Source organism: Kryptolebias marmoratus, linkage group LG16 (genome assembly GCF_001649575.2).
Source record: "Kryptolebias marmoratus isolate JLee-2015 linkage group LG16, ASM164957v2, whole genome shotgun sequence".
NCBI lineage: Eukaryota > Metazoa > Chordata > Actinopteri > Cyprinodontiformes > Rivulidae > Kryptolebias > Kryptolebias marmoratus.
The window spans coordinates 11,144,020-11,164,128 of NC_051445.1; the positions used below are offsets into that span (position 1 = coordinate 11,144,020).

The window sequence follows — 20,109 nt, forward strand, 5'->3', positions numbered from 1 at the left end:
GTTTTTGTCTTTTTTTTTTTTTTTAGCATTTTTGGGTCGTCCATTTCCAGAATGATTCGTAATTGCCCTGAATATTTTCCACAGTACATCAACTACATTTGATTAGCCACACCTATCTGGTACTAATATTTTAAGTCGTAAGGGTATTTTTAGCTTTTCTCGTGCTACATTTATGTTGTAATTTAGTTTTTGTTAATCAATGTGACACAACAAGCATTTCTGAACCTCTGAGATATCTTTAGGGACGTGACAAAGACACAAAAAACAACTTCATTGTGAATCATTATATTTTATCATTAATATCAATACTTGGGCATCATTAAACAAAACAAAATAAAAATATAACACTGTAATTAGGCCACAGCTGTTTCTTCTGTATCGCTGGTTGGTCGGGGTTAGTAAAAAAAAAGAAAACAAATAAAAATATACGGTAGTGGAATGAGAGTGAAAAGAAGCTCCTTTTTAAAAGAAGGGAGGCGTGGAATCAGAAAGTGGGAGGTGGGCTTGTTTGGATCTGCGGAGGGGGGGAAAAAAGGAGAGGACATGAAGACAGGAGAGCTCACCTTTCATCACAAATAAGGCACTTGACGTAGAAATGTACATTAAAGCATGGCAACAAAGATAAAAACACTTCCTTCATGACTTCACTCAAACTAAAACTAATTTCCTCCGAAAGAACAGAAACATTAAAGAACGTACTTGTCAACCCATTTCATACACAGAATCATACTTAAAAGCGTCAATTTAGATCAAGGTTTAAATTCTCAGCCAGGTTATAACGAACATAACCGCAGCTTCTAGGCAGTGAACTAAAGAAATCTGGTCCATAACATTTGTCTTAGAAAACTCCTATATTTCCACAGAACTCATTTTAACAGTGATTACGCTGAGTTATAACCTTCCTGTAGCTGGCACCGATAACGTGGCGCTTGAGCTGAAAAAAGCAGAACCAAAAAACCGGAAAGATTTCTCAGACACGAACGGTACCGAGCACTCGTTTCTGGGATTTCAAAGCGGCGGAGGGGGCTCCTCTCCTGGAAGCAGAAATCGGAACGAAATGGGATCGATCCAGATTAAGACCAAAACCCGAAACGCTTCACAAATGGCACGAGCTGCACTGGTGGTGGGGGCGGTGGGGTATTACTCCATACAGTTTGTGCAAAGACGTTGCAATAGCTGAACAGATGCGTAGTTGCATAGCTGGAGAAAAGGGAAATCAATGCCCCGTTGGATCACCTACGTGAAAGTAAACAACAAACAGAACAAAGCAGCACAATTTTAACAGAAAGCTTCAAAATGGCTTTTTTTTCTTCTTTTTTTAGCAGCCACCAGCTGACTCTAAGGCACACAGTTAAAACATGAAAGCTAAAGTCGAAGCAGCAGCATCATCTTCCCGTTTCTCCTCCTCACCTCGCTCCTCTTCGTGTTCTCCCCCCCCCCTCCCCCACGTCTCACGGTGAGCTTCAGGACTAACAGCGAACAACGGCAGTGACAGAGCAAAAAGGCCGTGCCATTTAGTGTCGTGTCTATCACCTGCGGGATCTCTGTGTCCTCTAAAGGTACGACTAAAAGTGTGTGTTTGTGTACAAGTAGCGGTGTGAATTTTCCTATGAATACCAGCCGTTTCCTAGTTTCAGGGAATACTTGCCCTCCTCCACCCAATCCACATCCCTTCTTTTTTCTCCTTCCTCATCGCTCCCTTACAACTCCCCCCTCTGAGGGGTCCGAGTCCTTCGCTGTGTTATTTATTTCTGTTTTCATTTCCACAGGAGGGGGGGGGGTCACTCTGTCTTGCGATGGTTGTTGTTGTGGACTGTGTGGCCATTTTGCACAGGTCCATTTTTCTTCAAGTGGTTTTTGTCCTCTGCTTCCTTTTCCTCATCTTCTGATTCGTCCGTTTCATCTTTGTCGCTCCTGTCGTCATCCACTTTTTCCTAAAGAAAAAAAAAACAGAAAACAGACTTTTTTAAGGAACATGTTTTGGAGACTCTGGGTTTCTGGTCAGTTTAATCAGTTTTTAAAAATTTCTACTGCATGTTCCTAACGGTGAACCTACGTGTCCTAAAGTCAGGGATAAAGAGGATTGTTTTGGCACCGAAACGCTTTACTTACATTGTTGGTGAGGAAGCGGAGCGCGATGCGGATGATGAGAACAGCCCAGAAGATGTGCAGACACTGCAGAACCATCAGCAGACCGTTGAAAAAGTAGTAGCCAAAGAAAGGTTTGTAGATGGTCACCGGGTATATCCAAGTACAGTAAATGATCCTGAAACAGACGTAGTGACGATTAAAGAGGAGGTGACAAGGTGGCACAAAGCAAAGCAACATTTAGTGGAACGTGGCAGTAATTTAAAAGGATATGTAATCTATAAGATGTGTTTGTGATTATTTAAGTCTGGATCTTCCTTACCAGAAAAAAATGCCTCACATATTTTTTGTTTGTCCAAGTTTTTTCCCTTCCTTACTTTACCTCCTTGTGTTTTCCTTCCATCAGTCCTTCATGTCGTGTATTTTCTGTTTGTGGTTATTACAAAAACGCGTGTGCCGGCTCAGAGACGGCTCTAAGAATTATTATTTATGCTTATGTTATTTGTAAGAGGTTTGTAAGTTGTTTCATTGAAGATAAAATAAATAAAAACGTGCATGTGTGTGTGTCAGTACCAGAAGGGGAAGAAAATTAGGCGGGTGATGATGAAAATCGCTGCAAACACGATGAAGATGTAGTTGCAGGCGTTTCGCCACCCGGCGTAGTTGAACATCTTAGCAGACTGTTGGAGGAAGAAGGAGTTTACCAAAAGCAAATAATAATTTTTTTAAAAAAAGGTCATTACAGTTGATAAATCATGATTATAGCTGATGTGACTCTTTGCCTCAGTGATTTTTTTTCCACCACAAGATGGCAGTGTTTTATCAACGTCCTTCAATCTGGCCTAAAAATAAAAGTGTAGGTAAAAATAACATCAACACACATGGTGCGAGTGCACATGCTGCCATCTCTCCTGTCCGGTATAATCTTAAATTAACTCTGTGTCATTTCAGACCACAGATTATTCACCGTGTTGTAAAGAAGACGTTTTATGACGCTCTAATGGGGGCGCAGGGTTTGCTCGCTGAACAGCCACGAAGGTAAAGATCTTCAAAGGGGTTTACCTCGAGGAGGTAATCGGAGGAGTCGTGCACCAGCATGATGAGAGTTCCAGCACGGATGTAGTTCACACACCAGGAGAAGCTGATGAGGAGGATGGTCGCTACATGGTGGACTATCTGCTCCTTGAAGTCCTAAAAAAGAGTGGGATGTGGTAGGAAAGGCACAAAAACGCTAACGTTTAATAATCTTCGTGTCGCGTGTTTCACTGGGTTTGGTGTTCATGGTGCTAAATCCTGCTTAAAGAAGGATCTGGGTTAAATTCTTGTGTTGAAGGAACACGCTGTGCTTCTTTTGCAAGCTTTTTTTTTTCCTTTCTCCACAACACTCAGCTGACCAGGTTGAGCAAAGTCCAACACACACACACACACACACAAAGACACGTGTAACAACAGTCTAATGTCCACCCACAGTCCACAGATGTCAGACTGATCGAATAATAAAAAACATTTATCTTTCTTTTTCACGCTGTTCGCCCTAACAGCGTGAAAAGGGAAGAACATTCACAGAACGAGCTGTGACAGTCTCCATGTGTTGGATACATATATTCCTGTTTTATTCACATCATGATCTCGTGAACCGTTTGCTTCCGCTGCAGTTCAAGCCTCTTGCTCCTGAGATGAATTCACTTACTTTGCGTTTGACGTCGGAGGCCACACTGAAGAGCAGCGAGCTATAAAAGCCCAGCTCGATCATGTAGTACCAGTACTGAGACGGCAGCAGAGTCTGGAGACGGAGGAGACGTGTCTTAGGTTTCAAAATCCATATCCCAGTTTGCATCTAATCGTTGCAACGAAATTACGACCCTTCAAAATATTGTCATCATATCTATAAGGTCTTAAACAATAAAATTCAGAGGAAGGAAGCTGATTTATTTTTTTAACTAACTAATGTTTAAGTCCATCTGACTTTATGAGACCCACAATTTGCAATTTTATAATCTAAATAAAGATGTAATAGTTTATTAAATACTAAGCTGCAATTCACTCTGTGTACACATAACATGGATGATTTAACAATAAATCAGTAAATCTTATTCTGGAAACATCTACAATTTATTTGAAACGACTGGCTTGTGGAAACAGTGTTTGTTTTCTTATCTGGAGCAATTTGTGTTTAGAGTTCAGTGGAAAAACCTTTAATGAAGAAGAGTCTCATTTCTAAACAAGGTTTATTGTAATTTGTTTTTGGCTGGATTTATTTGTACAAATACATCCTTTCTGTAAGCTACAGAAATGTTATTTTTAGGTCTCTACTAGTTAAAGGTGGTTTGGGAAGAGTAACCTGATGTTGTATTGGAGAAAATGTGAAAAAAAAAACTGTATACTGTCAATTATAATTCCTACAGACATGAGAAAAGTAGCCAAATCAGAACTTAATTAAATAAACGAAAACAAGGAGATAATTAGAAACCGGAATCAGCCCAGAAAGCTGCAGTCGGTGCATCTCTAAAAGGAAATCCTGGTTAAAACTCAGATAAAGTCTAAAAACTAAAATAATAAGTTGATCATTAATTTGGAGGTCAGGGAGAGTGAGCTTCTCTTCTCTGTGTTAAATAATTACAAAATGACCTAATTTAATCCGTTTTGATCCTCCTATTATAACTTACATTGTGATTTATAAAACAGATTTTAAACCTGTACAATGTTTTGCTTTTCTTCTAAACTCTATTTGTCTTATTACCAGTTAATGTGGGCAAATGAAAAAATAAATCAGTGAGCTTAATGCTGATTGTAGCAATACACCCAAAAAGCTACGACAGGATATACTTTTTTACCTTCTTCTGCCTTTCTGTGTGACAATTGACTTTTAAAAATCGATATGTTCATTCATTATGCATCTCAGAGACGTACCAACACAGGAAAGCCTTCCCACATCTCCTTCAGGTCGTACAGCCAAGGTTTCTGCAAGGATACGTGAGACCAGTGAGACAGCAGATCTGGACAGGTGTATTTATATCAACTGAGTCAGCACCGGGATGAGTCAATGCTTCCTCTCTGCAGGCCGAGAGGCGAGCTCATCAGAGCAAAACGAACGGACGGCTGCAGTACGGAAAACATCGGAGGGACAACAACCGGGAAGGTGACGAATGAGGAGGGCGAGGAGTGGTTGAGGCTAAAATGGCTGTACTCACATCGATGAGGGCGGCCAGGCCAGCAATGAAAGCAAGAAGGTAAAAGGTAAATCTCCAACTGCAAGAGAACACATACACACTTTCTCCTCAGTCAACGGGGGAAAGAACAATGGAAACTAACAGCAGAGTCGCACAATCACTAAACCTGATCAGAAAACATCCGGCTGCGTGAGCCGCCTGGGAAAAAGAATCTGGTGAATCACATGGAGGATGTTAAGACCACAATACACACAAACTCTGACAAACACAAGCAGTAAAAGCCATCGAGCAATAAGGTGGCCGATGGTATCCTGTCTCGGGGGACAGTTAGAGGACACCGCTGCAGCTCGTACAGGTGTGGCAGCAACATCTAAAACAGTATGCTGCGGCATCGAGTCGGAGACACGGAATCGTTGGAACACAGCAAGAAAAGACGGTGGGAGGGAGAGAGACAGCAGTCGAGGCAAAGTGGGGGGTGGTGTTAGAGAGGGACAGAAAGCCTGTTGTCCACACAGGGACAATAGACTGATTCAGAAGAAAAAAATGTCATTCAGCTGCTACGAGCACAGTGAAAAGCACACCATCGCCGGGGAGTGACAAAGTCACAGAAACACACACGGCATAAGCGAAGTGTCACCACAGAGCAGCCTGAATAAAACCTCTGAAGGCTGAAGGGCCCGTCCACCACAGTGACTGTGGGGTTTGTTGGGGTTTCAGGTAGACGTCTGCCACCACAACACATCACAAGTAAGAAGAAATCCCCGAGGAGCATTTCAAACGTGACTTACAGCGTATGAAGGCTATAGGCTACACAGCTCTTAGAAATCAGTCTAAGACTTGGATCCAATTAGGTGGCAGACTCCTAAATCATTTTCTGAGTGCTGTAAAATAATCTAACTGCGTGTCTTTTCATAACGCTGCGTTGAAAAACAATAAACACATCCAGAACAGCTACCCAGAGAGCCTTGTAGTGCAGTTCCTGTTGTTCTGAAGGGGAAAAAAGCGGGTTTAATTCATGTCTTTCGAGGAAAACTGCTCAGGATGTCCCAAGCTGATGGGGACTAATGGACTGGTGTGCATCTGATGGTATTTTTCACTTCTGTTGATGGTTTTACGTCAGCCGTGCCGCAATGTGGCTGCTGTACGGAAGCGTTTCAGGATACAAAACGAGAGCGGCTCAGTAGCTACAAACAGAGCGACCTACAGTGCCATCAATTTATTAAGAAATTTAAAATCCAAACATATGGCTGAGTACGTTCAGTTCACCCAGCTAACTCTGAGAGCTAATTAGGCGAAAAGGAAACTCCAAAGAAGAGACAAGTTTCCCCGGGACAGCGATAAAGATTACTGAAGTTGTCGTTCTAGGTGACTAACCCATCGCTGCGGTGGAGAAAATAAGTTTTTGTCACCTTCTGGAGCCTCACTACATCCTGTCTGTATGACAAAACATAATCAACACAGCGTTACCAGAGCGACATATTATTGTTGTTCCTGGTGACAACTTGAGGAGCAACACAAACTCAGGTTTTCTTGGCTGCTTTATTGTAATTGAGGCGTGTAATCTGCAAGTTCAGTCCACTTTTTTAGATGTTTCATATTGTTATCAAAGACTAAGAAAACCTTGACTGGGACATCCCTAAAAAGGAGCCGACTGGCTCAGCTCGTGGATGAAGCAGAACGACGTTCAGCCCCGTGATGACATACTCTGAACGCAACACATGAATAATGAATATGATTCATTTTTTGTCTCTGAGTCGTGGGACGCTAACAGATTCTCACTGCCTGCCGCTCCATCCGTCTGCACACACACACTATATTTACATTTCCAGGTGACACTAACATGTCTCAGCAGCCTTGTTTTTTTTACAAAGGTGACCCCACCGTGGGTTCAGTTCTGTTACGTAAGCATCTGTGGTGACTGAGTTGCTGACACAGGTGAAAGCACGATCCAGTTTGCGGAAAAATGATTGTTCAAGCGGTGTGCTTTTGTGTGTCCGTGCTTGCCAAGAGCTGTAATGACAGACCGGCACAGTAATAAATGCATGTCAAAAATAGAGGGCTGCTCCCGCATCCAGACACAAACTCATGTAGGCAGAGGAACTCAGGGCTCGGCAGCTGCTTTCACCCGCCGTAGTACAGTTTTACATCATAAACGTCGAAGAAAACGTCCGCATTTACCTGGCTTCCCGGAACTTTTTGAGCAAACTGGGCCTGTCCTGGTTCCTCCTCCTCCTGAACCATCGCTGCACTTGTCTTTCCGAATACCCGGTCTGCTTGCACAGGTTCGCTACTGAAGACTGAGAAAAGCACAGCGTGGTGAGACGTCAGCGTGTTCTCCAGCGACAGACATCGGGCGCTGCTCTGGCTCCGCCCTAAAGCGTGGAGACGCCTACCTGCGTGGGGTTTTTGGTAATGTTGCAGTAGTAGGACTCCAGTGTGGGGCTGTGGGGGGCTTTGAGCCGAACCGTCTCTTTCACGCCGAGTAGAGAGGCTAAGGGTGTAGCCACTGTCCTGTAATCGCAACACAATTAACGAGATTAATAAAAAAAGTGACAATAGAAGAAGGAATTGCGTGGACACTTATCAAGTCTAACAGAAACTATTAAACGAATAAAGTGATCACACAGGATGTGAGCTCGCTGACCGCATCTGATAGGAAATGATTTCCAGTGAACTGATGGGAGATGGAAAAGAAAATGGGGCTTTTTCGCTCAGCTTAAGAGATAAACATACGATGTTTTTGACAAAGAAAACGTTTGTGCTTGTTTGCTGTTTTCTTATTTCCTCCAACTGAGCAACAAACTCAGCAACAGCTCAACAAAAAGATACGATGAAAAGTAAAAGGATGGAGATAAAATATCCAAATAACACGACAGTCTTTAACAAAAATATTTATGTTACTGCTATTTTCACGTGTTTCCCCAAACATTCTATTTATTATAAATGAACAAATACATAAAGAAAAAACTTACAAATACAGAAACGGATGTCTGGGCTAATATTTTTTTACACAGAGTTACACCACTACTTTAATTGAGATCAAAAATTCATTTTTTGCTCACTTTTCTCTGATTGAGGTGTTTATACGAGGCGTTTAATTTCTTTTTATTTAGAGTATTTTGAACCATTGCGATCCACAGTCACATGGAAACTGAAGAAGCCCGAATGCAGGACAGGATACAGCTCATGAACCGGTGGAAATGTTATAACGAAACTCTCAGAAAGTAATAATCAGACTGGCCGCCACACAGCTAAGCAACACAAAAATGGCTAAAACCCAGTGGGTTTTACACAAATTGAGTGGTAGAAGCTGAGCATAATCCACAACACATAAATAAAGCTCTTCACACTGTTACAGTCAACCCTGGCTGCCTGTTAGCAAAATATCTCAGGAACTACTGGACAGATTTTAATCAAACTCTCAGAAAGTAATCATTGGCTGTACATCTACAACCGAATAACTTTTGGAGTCTACCCAATTTGAGATGGCCGTCGCAGCAAATCGAACTTAGTCAACGCAAACAAATGGATAACTTGGCTAACACCATCCTGAACACATACTTCAAGCGCTAACACATCAATATCACAGGACTGCGTTTAAAATATTTGACAAGGTTTGACCAAAATGGTTAAAACTCCATCAGTTCTCAACATAACATGATTTCAGTTTCAAACTCTGGGCGATATGTCAGAGTTTTCCATATATATAAATTCAGCCACCGATTGCAAATTAAGCCGAGAACACAATGTTTAATATGACATATAATAATCAAAGCCTCTCTTGCACACATAGCTGATTTATGAGCAACAGCAAGCTGTTATTATTCAAGTTTATATAAGTAAATGAAAACAACCGTCTTGTTTCCACAGTTAATCCCATCGGGTTTTATGTGACTGAAGGTGGAGGGGATATAAAATAATAATGAGCAGAAGAGCCCGTTAGCATTAGCAGTAAAACAAACAAGACATAAACTCAATGATGTCTGACGTCCAAAAGAGCAGCGGCTGGAAGCAGAACCAGTGAGGAACAATATAAGCCGCTCTAATAAATAAACTTCTTCTTATCTTAAAACAGAAATAAACTAGGACTGCTGAGAGATAAACGATTGTTACAAAGTGATTAGATTAGAACAAGGAGAAGGAGCAGCTACAGAAAAAGAAAAGACACAAAAGTAAATGTTTGAATTAAATACAGTCAGGGGTCACAGGTGGGGCCACGAGAGACAGTAAAAATGATCTGACCTTTCAAAGATTTGACGGATAACCAGGAATACTAAGGCGATGGGGAGCGCCGCCCATAAATCCTGAGCTTTGGCGTACACTCGCCCGTCTCGATCCTCCAGGTCAGCCCAGCCCAGACCCTCCGGAAACCACCGCCGCTCCTGCCAGAACCACTCGCTCAGCTCCGACAGCATCCTGAAACACCGGCACGCACCGGGGACTCCGCACCACCTTTACGGGGATCGGTAACCTGCGAAGAAACAGCGTCAAGACTTAGAGAGGAAATGGTGAAAAGCGCCAGCCGCTGCAAAAAACCGGACGCACAGAAATCTGAGATCTCGCAACATATTGGATTTTCTTGGTGTCCTGTAGCTAAACGATAATTTATGCCACATAGGAGGCCTCCCTGTACATCTTTCCTAATGGATACAGCAGACCGCAGGCAGCAAGGAGGGGGCGATGGAGGCCCACACGGGGGGCGGAGCGAACGTTTTCCCTCGCACGTTCGTGACGTGCTCGCAGCTGACGGCATCTGCGAGCCCTCGGCTTTCTGCTCGGAGAGTTCAGACATGAATATTTTCGCTGTGCTATGTTTAGGGAGTGGCAGAGAAAAGAGAGTAAAAGGGCTGGCAGCGGGGGAGACGGAGCATCTGCGGGGTATGAGTCATAACTCGTGCATTAAGTGCAGCGCGGCGGGGGCCGCCCCAAACGCGCTCTATCTTGGGAGTCCCCTTACGGATCTGCAGCGACCCCACCCCCCCTCCCCTCCCCAAATGCCAAAGCCCTGCAACCGGTCGGTCCCATCCCCACCCGGCCGCTCCCTGACAGGAATCAGGAAGGATTCCCTCTTCAGCCCAGAGAGTCGGAAACGATTCTACAACCACCGAAACACTCATCCTTCTCTACGGGTTTAGACCATTAAACGCCTATTTCATGCTTATTATAAACAGCAGGAGTAACACTGGAAACATCTCTTTAAATTGAAGGCCTAGCGTTCCTTTCATGCCAGAGTTTAGGACTGAGATCAGCCTATGTTTAGAAATAACAGACATTTTGGTTGAACCTTGAAAATAACTTTATATGTGCAATCTCGCTCCAAGCCTGTTAGCGCTTGGAAGACGTGTTTGTGAATGACCCACAGCTACTACCGCACCGAATTTCAACCCGGTATCCGTAAAATTTGTTGATGTATAGCAAACTTTGTGTTCGATAAGGTCGATTAGCTGTTGCGGCCACCTTGAATTGGGTTAATCAGCCGTAGACGTACAACCATAAGAGTTTCAGTGAAATCCGTCTGGCAGTTCATGAGATATTTTGCAAACAGACAAACGGGGTCGACTCCCAACAGTTAATGTCAAGGTTTTAAGCGGACGGCGTGTGCTGCAGCTCAAACCATGCCGAAGTTTAGCTCGACGTCCGTAAAACCAGCTGAGTTGTAGCCGAACGTAGTCACTGCCTTCTTGGCGCATTAAATGGAAGACGGAAAATCAATAAAAGTAACGAGTGAATCGTCAGAATGAGCTGGAAAAGTCTGTGGTTTCCAGAAAGCCAACAGGAGCAAGGTAAAACTAAGATTTTCCACACACTGCTCCACTTCTTGTCAGGTGAGACTACCCAAATATTCACATTTGATTAACTAATTTCATAAGCAAAAGTTCACACTTAGTAAGCCAGAGCCTTTAGGTACATCTGGCTGACAAAAACATTTCCTGGCTAAAAGAAAATTGATGCTTTCTTCTGTTTTTTTCTTCTTCTTCTTCATTAATCTCAGATTTGCAACAGAAGTCAAACACTTCTGAGTTTAGTTAGCTGCCTGACGCTGAAAGCCGAAGGCAGACGAGTGTTTCACTGTGTCTGTCTGTTGGCAGAACGTCCTCGAATTACTGGAGTGATGTTCATGAACCTCTAAGAAAGTAACCTGCGACTGGAGTCAACCCAATGCTAATCAACCTTGTCCAACACAGTTCCACAGACACTGAGCTCAGATTTGACAAGGTAGTAGTCGAGCGTCAATTGTGACATATTTTGACATTGCACAAGATTACCTGACCAAAACAGCCGCAAACTTTTTTCTTTCTTTCCCAACAAAAGAGGATCTCAGACTAAAAGTCTGGCACGGTCAAAGTTACCCGAAGGTACAAGGGCTTCTCTGGCTTCTCTCTGCGTCTCTCTCCTTTGAGGGCTTTGGGAGGGTTTAGGAGTGCTAGGCCTTCATTCAAGAACAGAAAGAAAGTCTCACCAGAACTCTGGTCGTGGCTTTTTCACCAACACGCTCTGCTGCATGAGCCTGTCTCATATCCCACCCTGTTTGTGTTTCATTCATAAAAAAAACAACAAATAAGAACAGCCAATCCAGATCAGAGCCTCATTTTTGACACAGTAGCCAGTTGCAGAAGCTTGCGCTGCTCGTAAGAAGGTGTCACCACAGTCGACCGGGTTGTTTTTTTTTTCCACATCATGTCATGTTAGTCATCATGACCTCTGTTTCCTGTTGCAAGAGCTCGCCTGGCTGAGCGCCACGCTCTTCCTCCTCTTTCTCTCTCTCTCTCTCTCTCTCTCTTCCCTCAACACAGGTGGCAGAGGACGAGAAAGATTACGCCGTTTTTTTTCTCCGCCCCGTTGTTTTGCCAGCTCCTCCACATTTCAGAACCCCCGGCTAAAGCCTTCCACGCCACATCATGCGGACTCTGCGGAATAAAACGCCTGCGTGCATATTTGGCTGCGCAAATAAACATGTAATCTATCTAGTCAAAAACAGATAAGTAAATGAGTGTCTGAGCGCCGGTAGTCTGGGTTCAAAGAGCAAACAGAACTGTGACTTCCTATAATAATAACAGATTTTAAGTGTATGGTTAACAGACTCGACAAGCTCAGCAAATGATTGGGGGGGTGGGGGAATATGCAACGAGACACAGATGTGTTCTTTAACTTCTGCATTGTTAGAGCAGTTTGTTTTGGGAACTTCAGTTTGAATTTATTAGGACGCTTTTAGAGCTGCTTGTAGAGCTCATCCGGTCAATTCAGCGTGTTAAAGCACTATTCACACACACACACACAGATTTTACAAAAGCTTCGTGCCATTGGTCTCCCGGGTCAGATGACCGAACTCTGACCATTTCCAAGGTCCAATAAAAAGAGGAGAACACCTCCAGCAGGGGCGTCTCTCTTTTCCTCCTCGATGTGAATATACATTACAAGCATGCGGTGGCTGTAAACGGCGGTCTCGCGCCGAGCTGGCAGGGAAAATCACGACAGCTGTCAGCGAAGTGCCCCTTTACAGCTCGACCCCCGGGGTTTACAAACCCCACGATAAGGCGTTAAAAAAAAAACCTGACAGATCTTAAAACAGATCAGACTGGAACCCGGTATCGAGTCCAGGAATCTCTGAAGAATGTAAACACGCTGCCAGCAGCACACAGAGGGATCACTCCGGCTTTCCCATTCATGAAAAAAAAAAAAAAAATTATCTGGCGCGTTCTTCATCGTCCAGACCGAGCCAACTAAGGCAACATTAGTCACGAGACTCTAAAAATGTGCTTCGACCGTGACTCACTAGTACCAAAGCATCTGTGTTGTAGAACTACCCATTTACCCACATCCAACCATATTTAAGATGATCAACAGGGGCTGAATCACTCAAACCGCAGCCTTTAAAATCACAAAGAGAGACGGGCGGAGGAGACGACACGAGAGAGCAAAATTTTCAGGTTTGAAGAAACGGGAGTCGGACGAGTAGTTCACCGGGTGGACTAAATGTTACTTTAGATATAGATTTTAAACTGTGACGCAAACTAAGTGCCTACATGTCCCTTAAAGCTGACCATATTAAAGCTTGATATAAGTTCAGTACGTTTTGAAAGAGCCCTGTTCATTTAAAAGTCAGGACCAGTTCTAACACTACTAAAGAATTTTGATTTAAAGAAAATATCTACGCTAATAGGATGGAGGACTTTAGAGGTTGTCCTCCTTTCATAAAATCAATAAACTGATTCCCAGTCTTGTTGTTCGCCTCTCCCCCCATGTCTGTCTGTAGTGTTAGCAAAATATCTCATGAACCAGTAGGCAGATTTCAAGGAAACTCTCAGAAAGTTATCATTGATAATGATTAACTTCCTGGAGTCGACCCAAGTCAAGGTGGCTGCCGCAGGTAATCGACCTCAAATCAATTTTTTTTTCCAGGTATGGAGCTAAAATCGGTGCGGTAGTAGCTGAGAGTCATCCTCAACACGTACTACGAACACTAACGGGTCGCGCAAGAAGCAATGCTCGGCCACTAATTGGTCAAAGTTTACTCGAACGACGCATTAAAGCCAACAATTGCCCTCTAATGTGCTCCCCGGCGCAAGATTAGAAATGAGCAGAAAGAAGACACATTATAAACCTATTTGTGGGGCTTAGATAAGTTGCAACAGGAGAGTGTGACGTTTCCAACAGTGAAGGTTATAAACCTTACACATCAGGAGACGTTAGCTTGTTTCGTTAGTTTCATTAAGGGCCCCTCTCCAGCTACAACCCGGATTATCTTTAAAGCCTGTAATCAGCAACATCTATTTGATTAGGTGGGCAATAAAATAATCATCTGAAGCTGCTTTTCATTTCATTTTAATAAATTATATATTAAACAAACAAACTGCCACCGCCAGACTAAGTGGCAATGATAACCAATGTCAGAAAATATCTGGGGACGGGGCGGGGACAACAACGAACACCTTGTTGACATGATGAAATCAAGGATGTCACCCATCGGCCTCGACATTGCTCAACTCTTGTGGTCCGAAACGTTTACTGAGAGCTGACAGTAAAAAGCCGTGAAATGCAGACTGAACGAACGGCGGGACGACACATGGTCCATTAGCTGTAACTCGGGTCATGCTTTGGGCTTCTCAAAGCCGAGATAATGATGCTCGTGCGTTCGTTGCATCTCAGACATTCTTTTGGAGAGCGGTGGAAAGCTGTAAGTGTTATGTGTCAAATCATCCCAGAGCAGGCAGACAGACAGCTTATTGAGCGGCTTCATCGCTGTTATCTCCTCTGATAGCTCACAAGAAAGCCTGCTTCGCCGCCTCTGTGCCACCGATGAGACAAGAGACGTCAATCGGTCGGCAAAGTCCTCCGGACAGGGCCTGTCCAGGAGGTGCAAGAGTTTGTGCCGATGTAGTTGTCCTCACCGAGTACAAGACCAGATCCAAGGAAATCTTCTACCAAACTACTGATTACTCTGAAAGGTCCTGATGAGACAGAAGATGTAATCATTTGCAGAACATGCATTGCTGTAGTTACCTTTTTGGACCGGGTTTCCTTTTGATTGTTGGACAGAACGTGACACCAGTGCTGTTTCAACCTGAATGCAAATGTCTTGTCAGTAACACTTTCCATCTTCTTTATGAATCATTAACAAACTGATTATCACTCAAAACTGAAGCAAGCTAATGCAAATGAAGTTGTGATCATAAACCATGTGGAGAACTTGTCCAAAACGTGTGAATAAATACATGTAATAATGCGTGTGTGATAGAATTAAGAACCAATCCTTCATAATTATGGTATCGAAAGCTTTGTTGTTGTTTATTTACACATACGTTTGATTGTGAGGCAGGGCTCACGCCGGTAAATTTAAAGGGTTTGCACTAAAAAACAACACGTACTGAGGTCAAAATCATAAAGGTAATAAATGCTAGCAACTCCTGAAGATATTTTTTTGGCTAATTCGCTCTGATTTCGAGTTTCAGTCCGTAAACCGGTACATATTTTGGTGCGTTTTGGTCGCGCTGCAGCACAGGTTAGCTTAAACGCGGCTACACCGTAAAAGTAGCGGACAGCGACGGGAAACAATGGCGAAGGGAGAGCAGTCCCAAACTGAAAGAAACCACGTCCGAAAAAACAAACGACCTGCGACAGAAACACCTCCTTTATTGTTGCTTTTGTTTAAAGCGATAAATGTAGCCTTACCTGCTAGTTTCCAAACTTTGTTAGCACAGATTCAGCCACGCGCCAAGTCGAGGCTGCCTTCATGTCCTCTTTTTTTCCGTTAAACGACAGACGGTTTAAAGTTATTGACTCGTTTATTAACCGTCCGCTCGGTAAACACTTTTCTTTTCTTTCTGCTTAAAAGTGCAAAAAAATAAATATAAAATAGATACAAAATAAAGAAAAACGGGCCTTTCGTTTTATCAAAATAACGGATTCCTACGTGAATGCGTGATGACGTCAGAGCCGACGCGCCTGCAGCAAACGCTCACGCGCTCACAAAAAGAAAAAAAAACGAACAACCGACGCGAAAGTGAAACACTTACTTTGGTGTTTTCTCCTAGAAAGGAGGGTAAAACGTGGCCCTTTTTTTCCCTCTTTCTTTTCTTGTTTTTAATCACGTCCTCTTCCGCGGCGTGGGCCGGGCTCCTCTTCGCCCAGCTTCGGCGGTCCCGCTGTGTGCGTCCGGTCCGCTGGGTGAGCTCAGAGCGGCGCAGCTTCTCGTCCAGATCCGGAGAAATGTTCACATATTTCTACGGAGTGTGGAGTCGGTTTGCCTCTGGAGGGGCAGAGGGATGCTTCAGGGGGAAGTAAATAAAATAAAATAAAAAAGAAGGATATGTAAGAAGCTCAACTAATGTTCGGGCTGTTCCAGGCTCTTCTCGTGTCCCGCACCCCCCCTCCCTCTCTTTCCCTTCTCGCGGCGGAGTCTTCGGGGTCTGCGTGGGCGTCTGACCGGACTGAGGTGCGGGTTGGCCCGGCTGGAGAGCGGACTGAGAGGAGCCAACGCAGGCAGGAGGAGAGAGGAGTGAGGAGGAGTGAGGAGGAGTGAGGGGGAGTGAGGGGGAGTGAGGGGATAACGGAGAGGGAGGGACGCGGATGACGTTCGAGCACATGAGAGAGCATTTAGCTGACACACACACACACACACATCCGCTTTTTTCTTCTTGCGAAGTTTTCTCCGCTGCAGTTAGAGATGAGCTTTTCGGTCGAGTCAAGGTCATTGTTCTTAAATTAAACGCTCCTTAATTTAAGTAATGTCACAATATTGTCAAAAATAATCCTAATAAATAACAAAACCGTACTTGGAGCCCAGAACAGGGGAACAGGTAACAACATAAAACAGCTGTAAAACAAACTATAAGTATTCCTTTATGTACCAGCAAAAGTACCCTGAAGTTACCCTGCAAGTACCACCATACACAACTTGTTAATGTCCTTTAACTGCACTCTATGCACCCCTGAAATTACCATGTTAGTATCCCACATATAACCTGTAAATAACCTGTAATTGCCCCTTATATACCCCCTTAAATACTCCACATGTACCTCAGTAAGTACCCTGTATGCACCCTATAATTACCCTGCAAGAACCCTGTATGTACCTCATAATTATCCTGCTAGAACCCTGTATGTAACCCCGTAAGTACCTCATATGTACCTTAGCAAGTTCCCTGTATGCACCCTATAATTACCCTGCAAGAACCCTTTGTTACCCTGTAAGTGCCTTCTGACATTCTAATTTTGCCACTGATTGCGCTGCAAGAACCCTGTAGCTACCCCCTAAATACCCTGTTAGTATCCCACACGTAACTTGTAAACACCCTGTAATTGCCCCTTTATGTACCCCCATAGGTACCTTTTATGTACCTTAGTAAGTACCCTTAATTATTTGTAAGAACCCAGTATGTCCCATTGTAAATACACTGTATGTACCCTCCAAGTACCCTGTAAGGACTCTGTATGTACCCCCATAATTAACTTGTAAATAACCTGTAATTGCCCTTTATGTACCCCCACCAGTACCCTATATGTACTCTGAAAGTACGCTGTAATTAATCTGTAAGGACCCTGTCTGTAAAGTTAAAAAGGAAAACAACTGAACTTTTATTCTGTAGCCAAAACTACAGAATAGAAGTTCATTTGTTTTGCTTTTTGACTTTAGTTTTAATTTACCATGTCCTGGATGACTGAGATGACTGTAAGTACCCCATAAGTAACCCATACGTACCCTTTAATTACTTTGTTTGTCAGCATTTTACATTCTGATGTGAGATTATGTCGAGTCTTCATCCCTTCAAATGGAAAATGGTAAAACAAAAGTATGAAATAGGTTTTTTAAAATGTTTCGACACAGAATGCTGGACATCTTCATGCTGGAGGTATTATATTTTCCTTTCTGAGTACAAGTATAAGTTACTGAAATATGATTTTACTGGAACGTTTTAGGATCCAGACACTCGCCCCAGTCAAATGTCTCTATGCCTCCTTGATGTTCATTCTCAGTTTTCACCTTTTAGATGTCAAACAAATATACTTGTTTTCCTTTTTCATGGAAAAAATAAAGAAAGTGTTTGTTTTTTTATTAACCAGGTTCTAAAATGATTCAAATCTAACCTCAAGTGCAGAAAAAACAGCCAACAGTTTCCACCGTGTCGTCATTTATTGAACCAAAAAAAAAGCAAAGCCAAAACGGAAAAGTTTTGTGGAAAAGCTAAATAGACGTGGCTTCTTCCACGGGGCTCGGTTCTGGCAGCTCGTCGGTCCGGAGCGCGCAGATGTGTTTAAACCCAACACCGGGGCGGAAAGACATCAGCAGTGACTTCAGAGAAGCGATCGTCGCTGCCCGTCGGTCTGCGACAACTTCAGAACAATGTAGAAGCCACGATTCTCTGGTGAGGGAAGTTATTCACAGGTGGGAGCGGATGACTCTACGGATTCACCCGAAGGTCAGACCGTGCAGTGCTCAGGGCAGCGACAATGACACATCTCAGACTCTACAGGCCTCACGTATGACTACTAGAAAAAATAAACACTGTTCAATCACATTTATTTTTTAAATTTCACAATCTTTGTAAAGCAATTAGGCATCACTGAAAAGCCCTAAATGTCCTCTGCGTTAAGCAAAATGAGTTAATTTAGTCATTAAAAAATGTCCTCCGCAGAAGACAAATCTGAACTCCTGGCAGTCAGGAGCTCACACACATCTGGGCTGCTCGCGCGCACTTTTTCAGGATGTTCATCTGGAGGGAAGATGATCCTTACACAGGAAGAACTGATTATTGTGCCAGAGCGGGAAGAATAAACAGAAAGTGCGTTCGGTACAACTTAAATACAGCGTTTAATGCAGCCGGTAAAGAAGAGATGTGTGGATATGAAATGTTGTTTTCAGGTGTGGGCCACTTCCACCCTCTTCTGGTCACACAGCTGATGTGCGCCTTTTTATGTTTGTCTTTTTTTGGACGGACTTTCTGTTTTTTTCTGACTATATTTTAGCTTTTATTTTAATTTACCCTGATTTATCACTAAAATTATGTGATTTTTACGTTAAAAAGGTGAATTCACTTCCTCTCAAGTACAGCTTTTTGTGTGAAAAGCAAAATTTGCCTAAACTCTGCCACCGCCCCCCCATTTTTTATCGTTCTTTTCGAACACACACACGCTTAACGAACGACACGAGAGCATTTAGTATGACACTTTTTATTCAAACTTAAAAAGAGAGTGGATCAAAAACAAGGTTCAATAAATAAGAAATAAATATAGCTGTAATCATTAATAGATACATTATAATTACTCGATTGCAAGAGTCTGACAGAAACAGGCCCTGAAACTGTTTGTTTTTCTTTTTTTTCCTAGAAAATTCTAAAACCAAAATATTGCACCCCACTCGAACCGTTTCTTTTTTTGTTTGTTTGTTTTGTTTACCTCCTCCCCCCATAAAGAAAATAATCAAGTAAATAAATATCAGTTTTAGTAAATAAATAAATAAAAAATAGCTCAAATATTAAAACCTCCCGAGTAAAAGTGCAGCTCNAACTATATACAGGTCATTAGGATCGTCTCCGGAGTCTTTCTAAGCTACCCATTTAGTCGTCTTAGTTTTGTTTTTCCTTAATTTTCCTTTCCCTTATTGTTACGAAACATCGGTCCCTCTATATCTGCCATGTAATAGACAAGGTATAGAAGTCTACAGAAGTGATATATCGTCTGTTTCCATCTGTGCCCTCTCTACACACTTGGTCTCTCAGTTGTACTAACCCTGTTCCACACAGACTGTGGTCAAACCAAGCTTTTGGCTGTATGTCACTTTTGTGAGTCGCGTGTGTTCATGTTTGTGCGTTTTATGTACATATCAGCTTTGTTCCATTTAAGGTTCGGCATCAGGAGTGCGGGTATCTCTGCGTAAGTGTGTGTGTGTGTGTGTGTGCGTGTGTGTGGCAGCGCTCGGCGGACGCTCACAGGTAGCAGACAGCCTGAAAGCACAATGAATCCTGGGATTTCCCACCTCAGCCGGACTCTGAGAGGTCACCTGCGAAAGGGGAGTCGGAGGACAGAGGGAGCGACACACGACAAGGAGAGAGGGACAGAGAAGAAGAGACGGCGCGTTAGGAGCCGGCTGTCAGACAACGCCCCCTCCCGTCAAAACAATGGCTTCTCCCTGAGGGCCTATATCGTCAAGCGTCCTGCGTCCTGCGTGCTGCCCTGCCGCCCGGCTTTTTCCCCCCTCCGCCTCGGGACGAAAGGCGCCGTTATTCACAGACGTAAAAAGCTCTTTCAGCAGTCGCAAAAACCAAGGTGCTCCGACACATACACGGTCGCTCCGCTTTCATGCAACTCCATACAGGGAAAGTCGAGGCTACGTGTCCCCCCCCATCCACCCCCC

General features: G+C 43.4%; 2 protein-coding genes across 6 annotated transcripts in view; both read right to left on the reverse strand.

Moving 5' to 3' along the window:
* Positions 1 to 269: 269 nt before the first annotated feature.
* cers2b (ceramide synthase 2b) lies at positions 270 to 16,281 on the reverse strand. Of its 4 annotated transcripts, none has more exons than XM_017425086.3 (12): positions 15,773 to 16,281; positions 14,760 to 14,820; positions 9,501 to 9,729; positions 7,652 to 7,769; positions 7,437 to 7,555; positions 5,280 to 5,337; positions 4,999 to 5,049; positions 3,779 to 3,871; positions 3,151 to 3,279; positions 2,662 to 2,768; positions 2,113 to 2,266; positions 270 to 1,934 (listed from the first exon to the last, which is right to left on the reverse strand). In XM_017425086.3, the coding sequence occupies exons 3-12, from the start codon at positions 9,671 to 9,673 to the stop codon at positions 1,782 to 1,784; spliced, it is 1,155 nt and encodes a 384-aa protein (XP_017280575.1). In that variant the 5' UTR covers positions 9,674 to 9,729; positions 14,760 to 14,820; positions 15,773 to 16,281; the 3' UTR covers positions 270 to 1,781. The 4 variants fall into 4 exon arrangements, with proteins under 4 accessions (XP_017280575.1, XP_017280576.1, XP_017280574.1 ...); XM_017425087.3 differs by lacking the exon at positions 15,773 to 16,281 and adding an exon at positions 15,429 to 15,673; XM_017425085.3 differs by lacking the exon at positions 14,760 to 14,820 and having other exon boundaries at positions 15,773 to 16,280.
* Positions 16,282 to 19,267: 2,986 nt separating this feature from the next.
* LOC108241106 (CUGBP Elav-like family member 3) overlaps positions 19,268 to 20,109 on the reverse strand; it is a gene marked incomplete in the record, with an annotated part of 23,841 nt that continues 22,999 nt past the window's right edge. For both annotated transcript variants that reach the window (XR_001808799.3, XM_017425033.3), the window contains 1 exon segment: positions 19,268 to 19,755.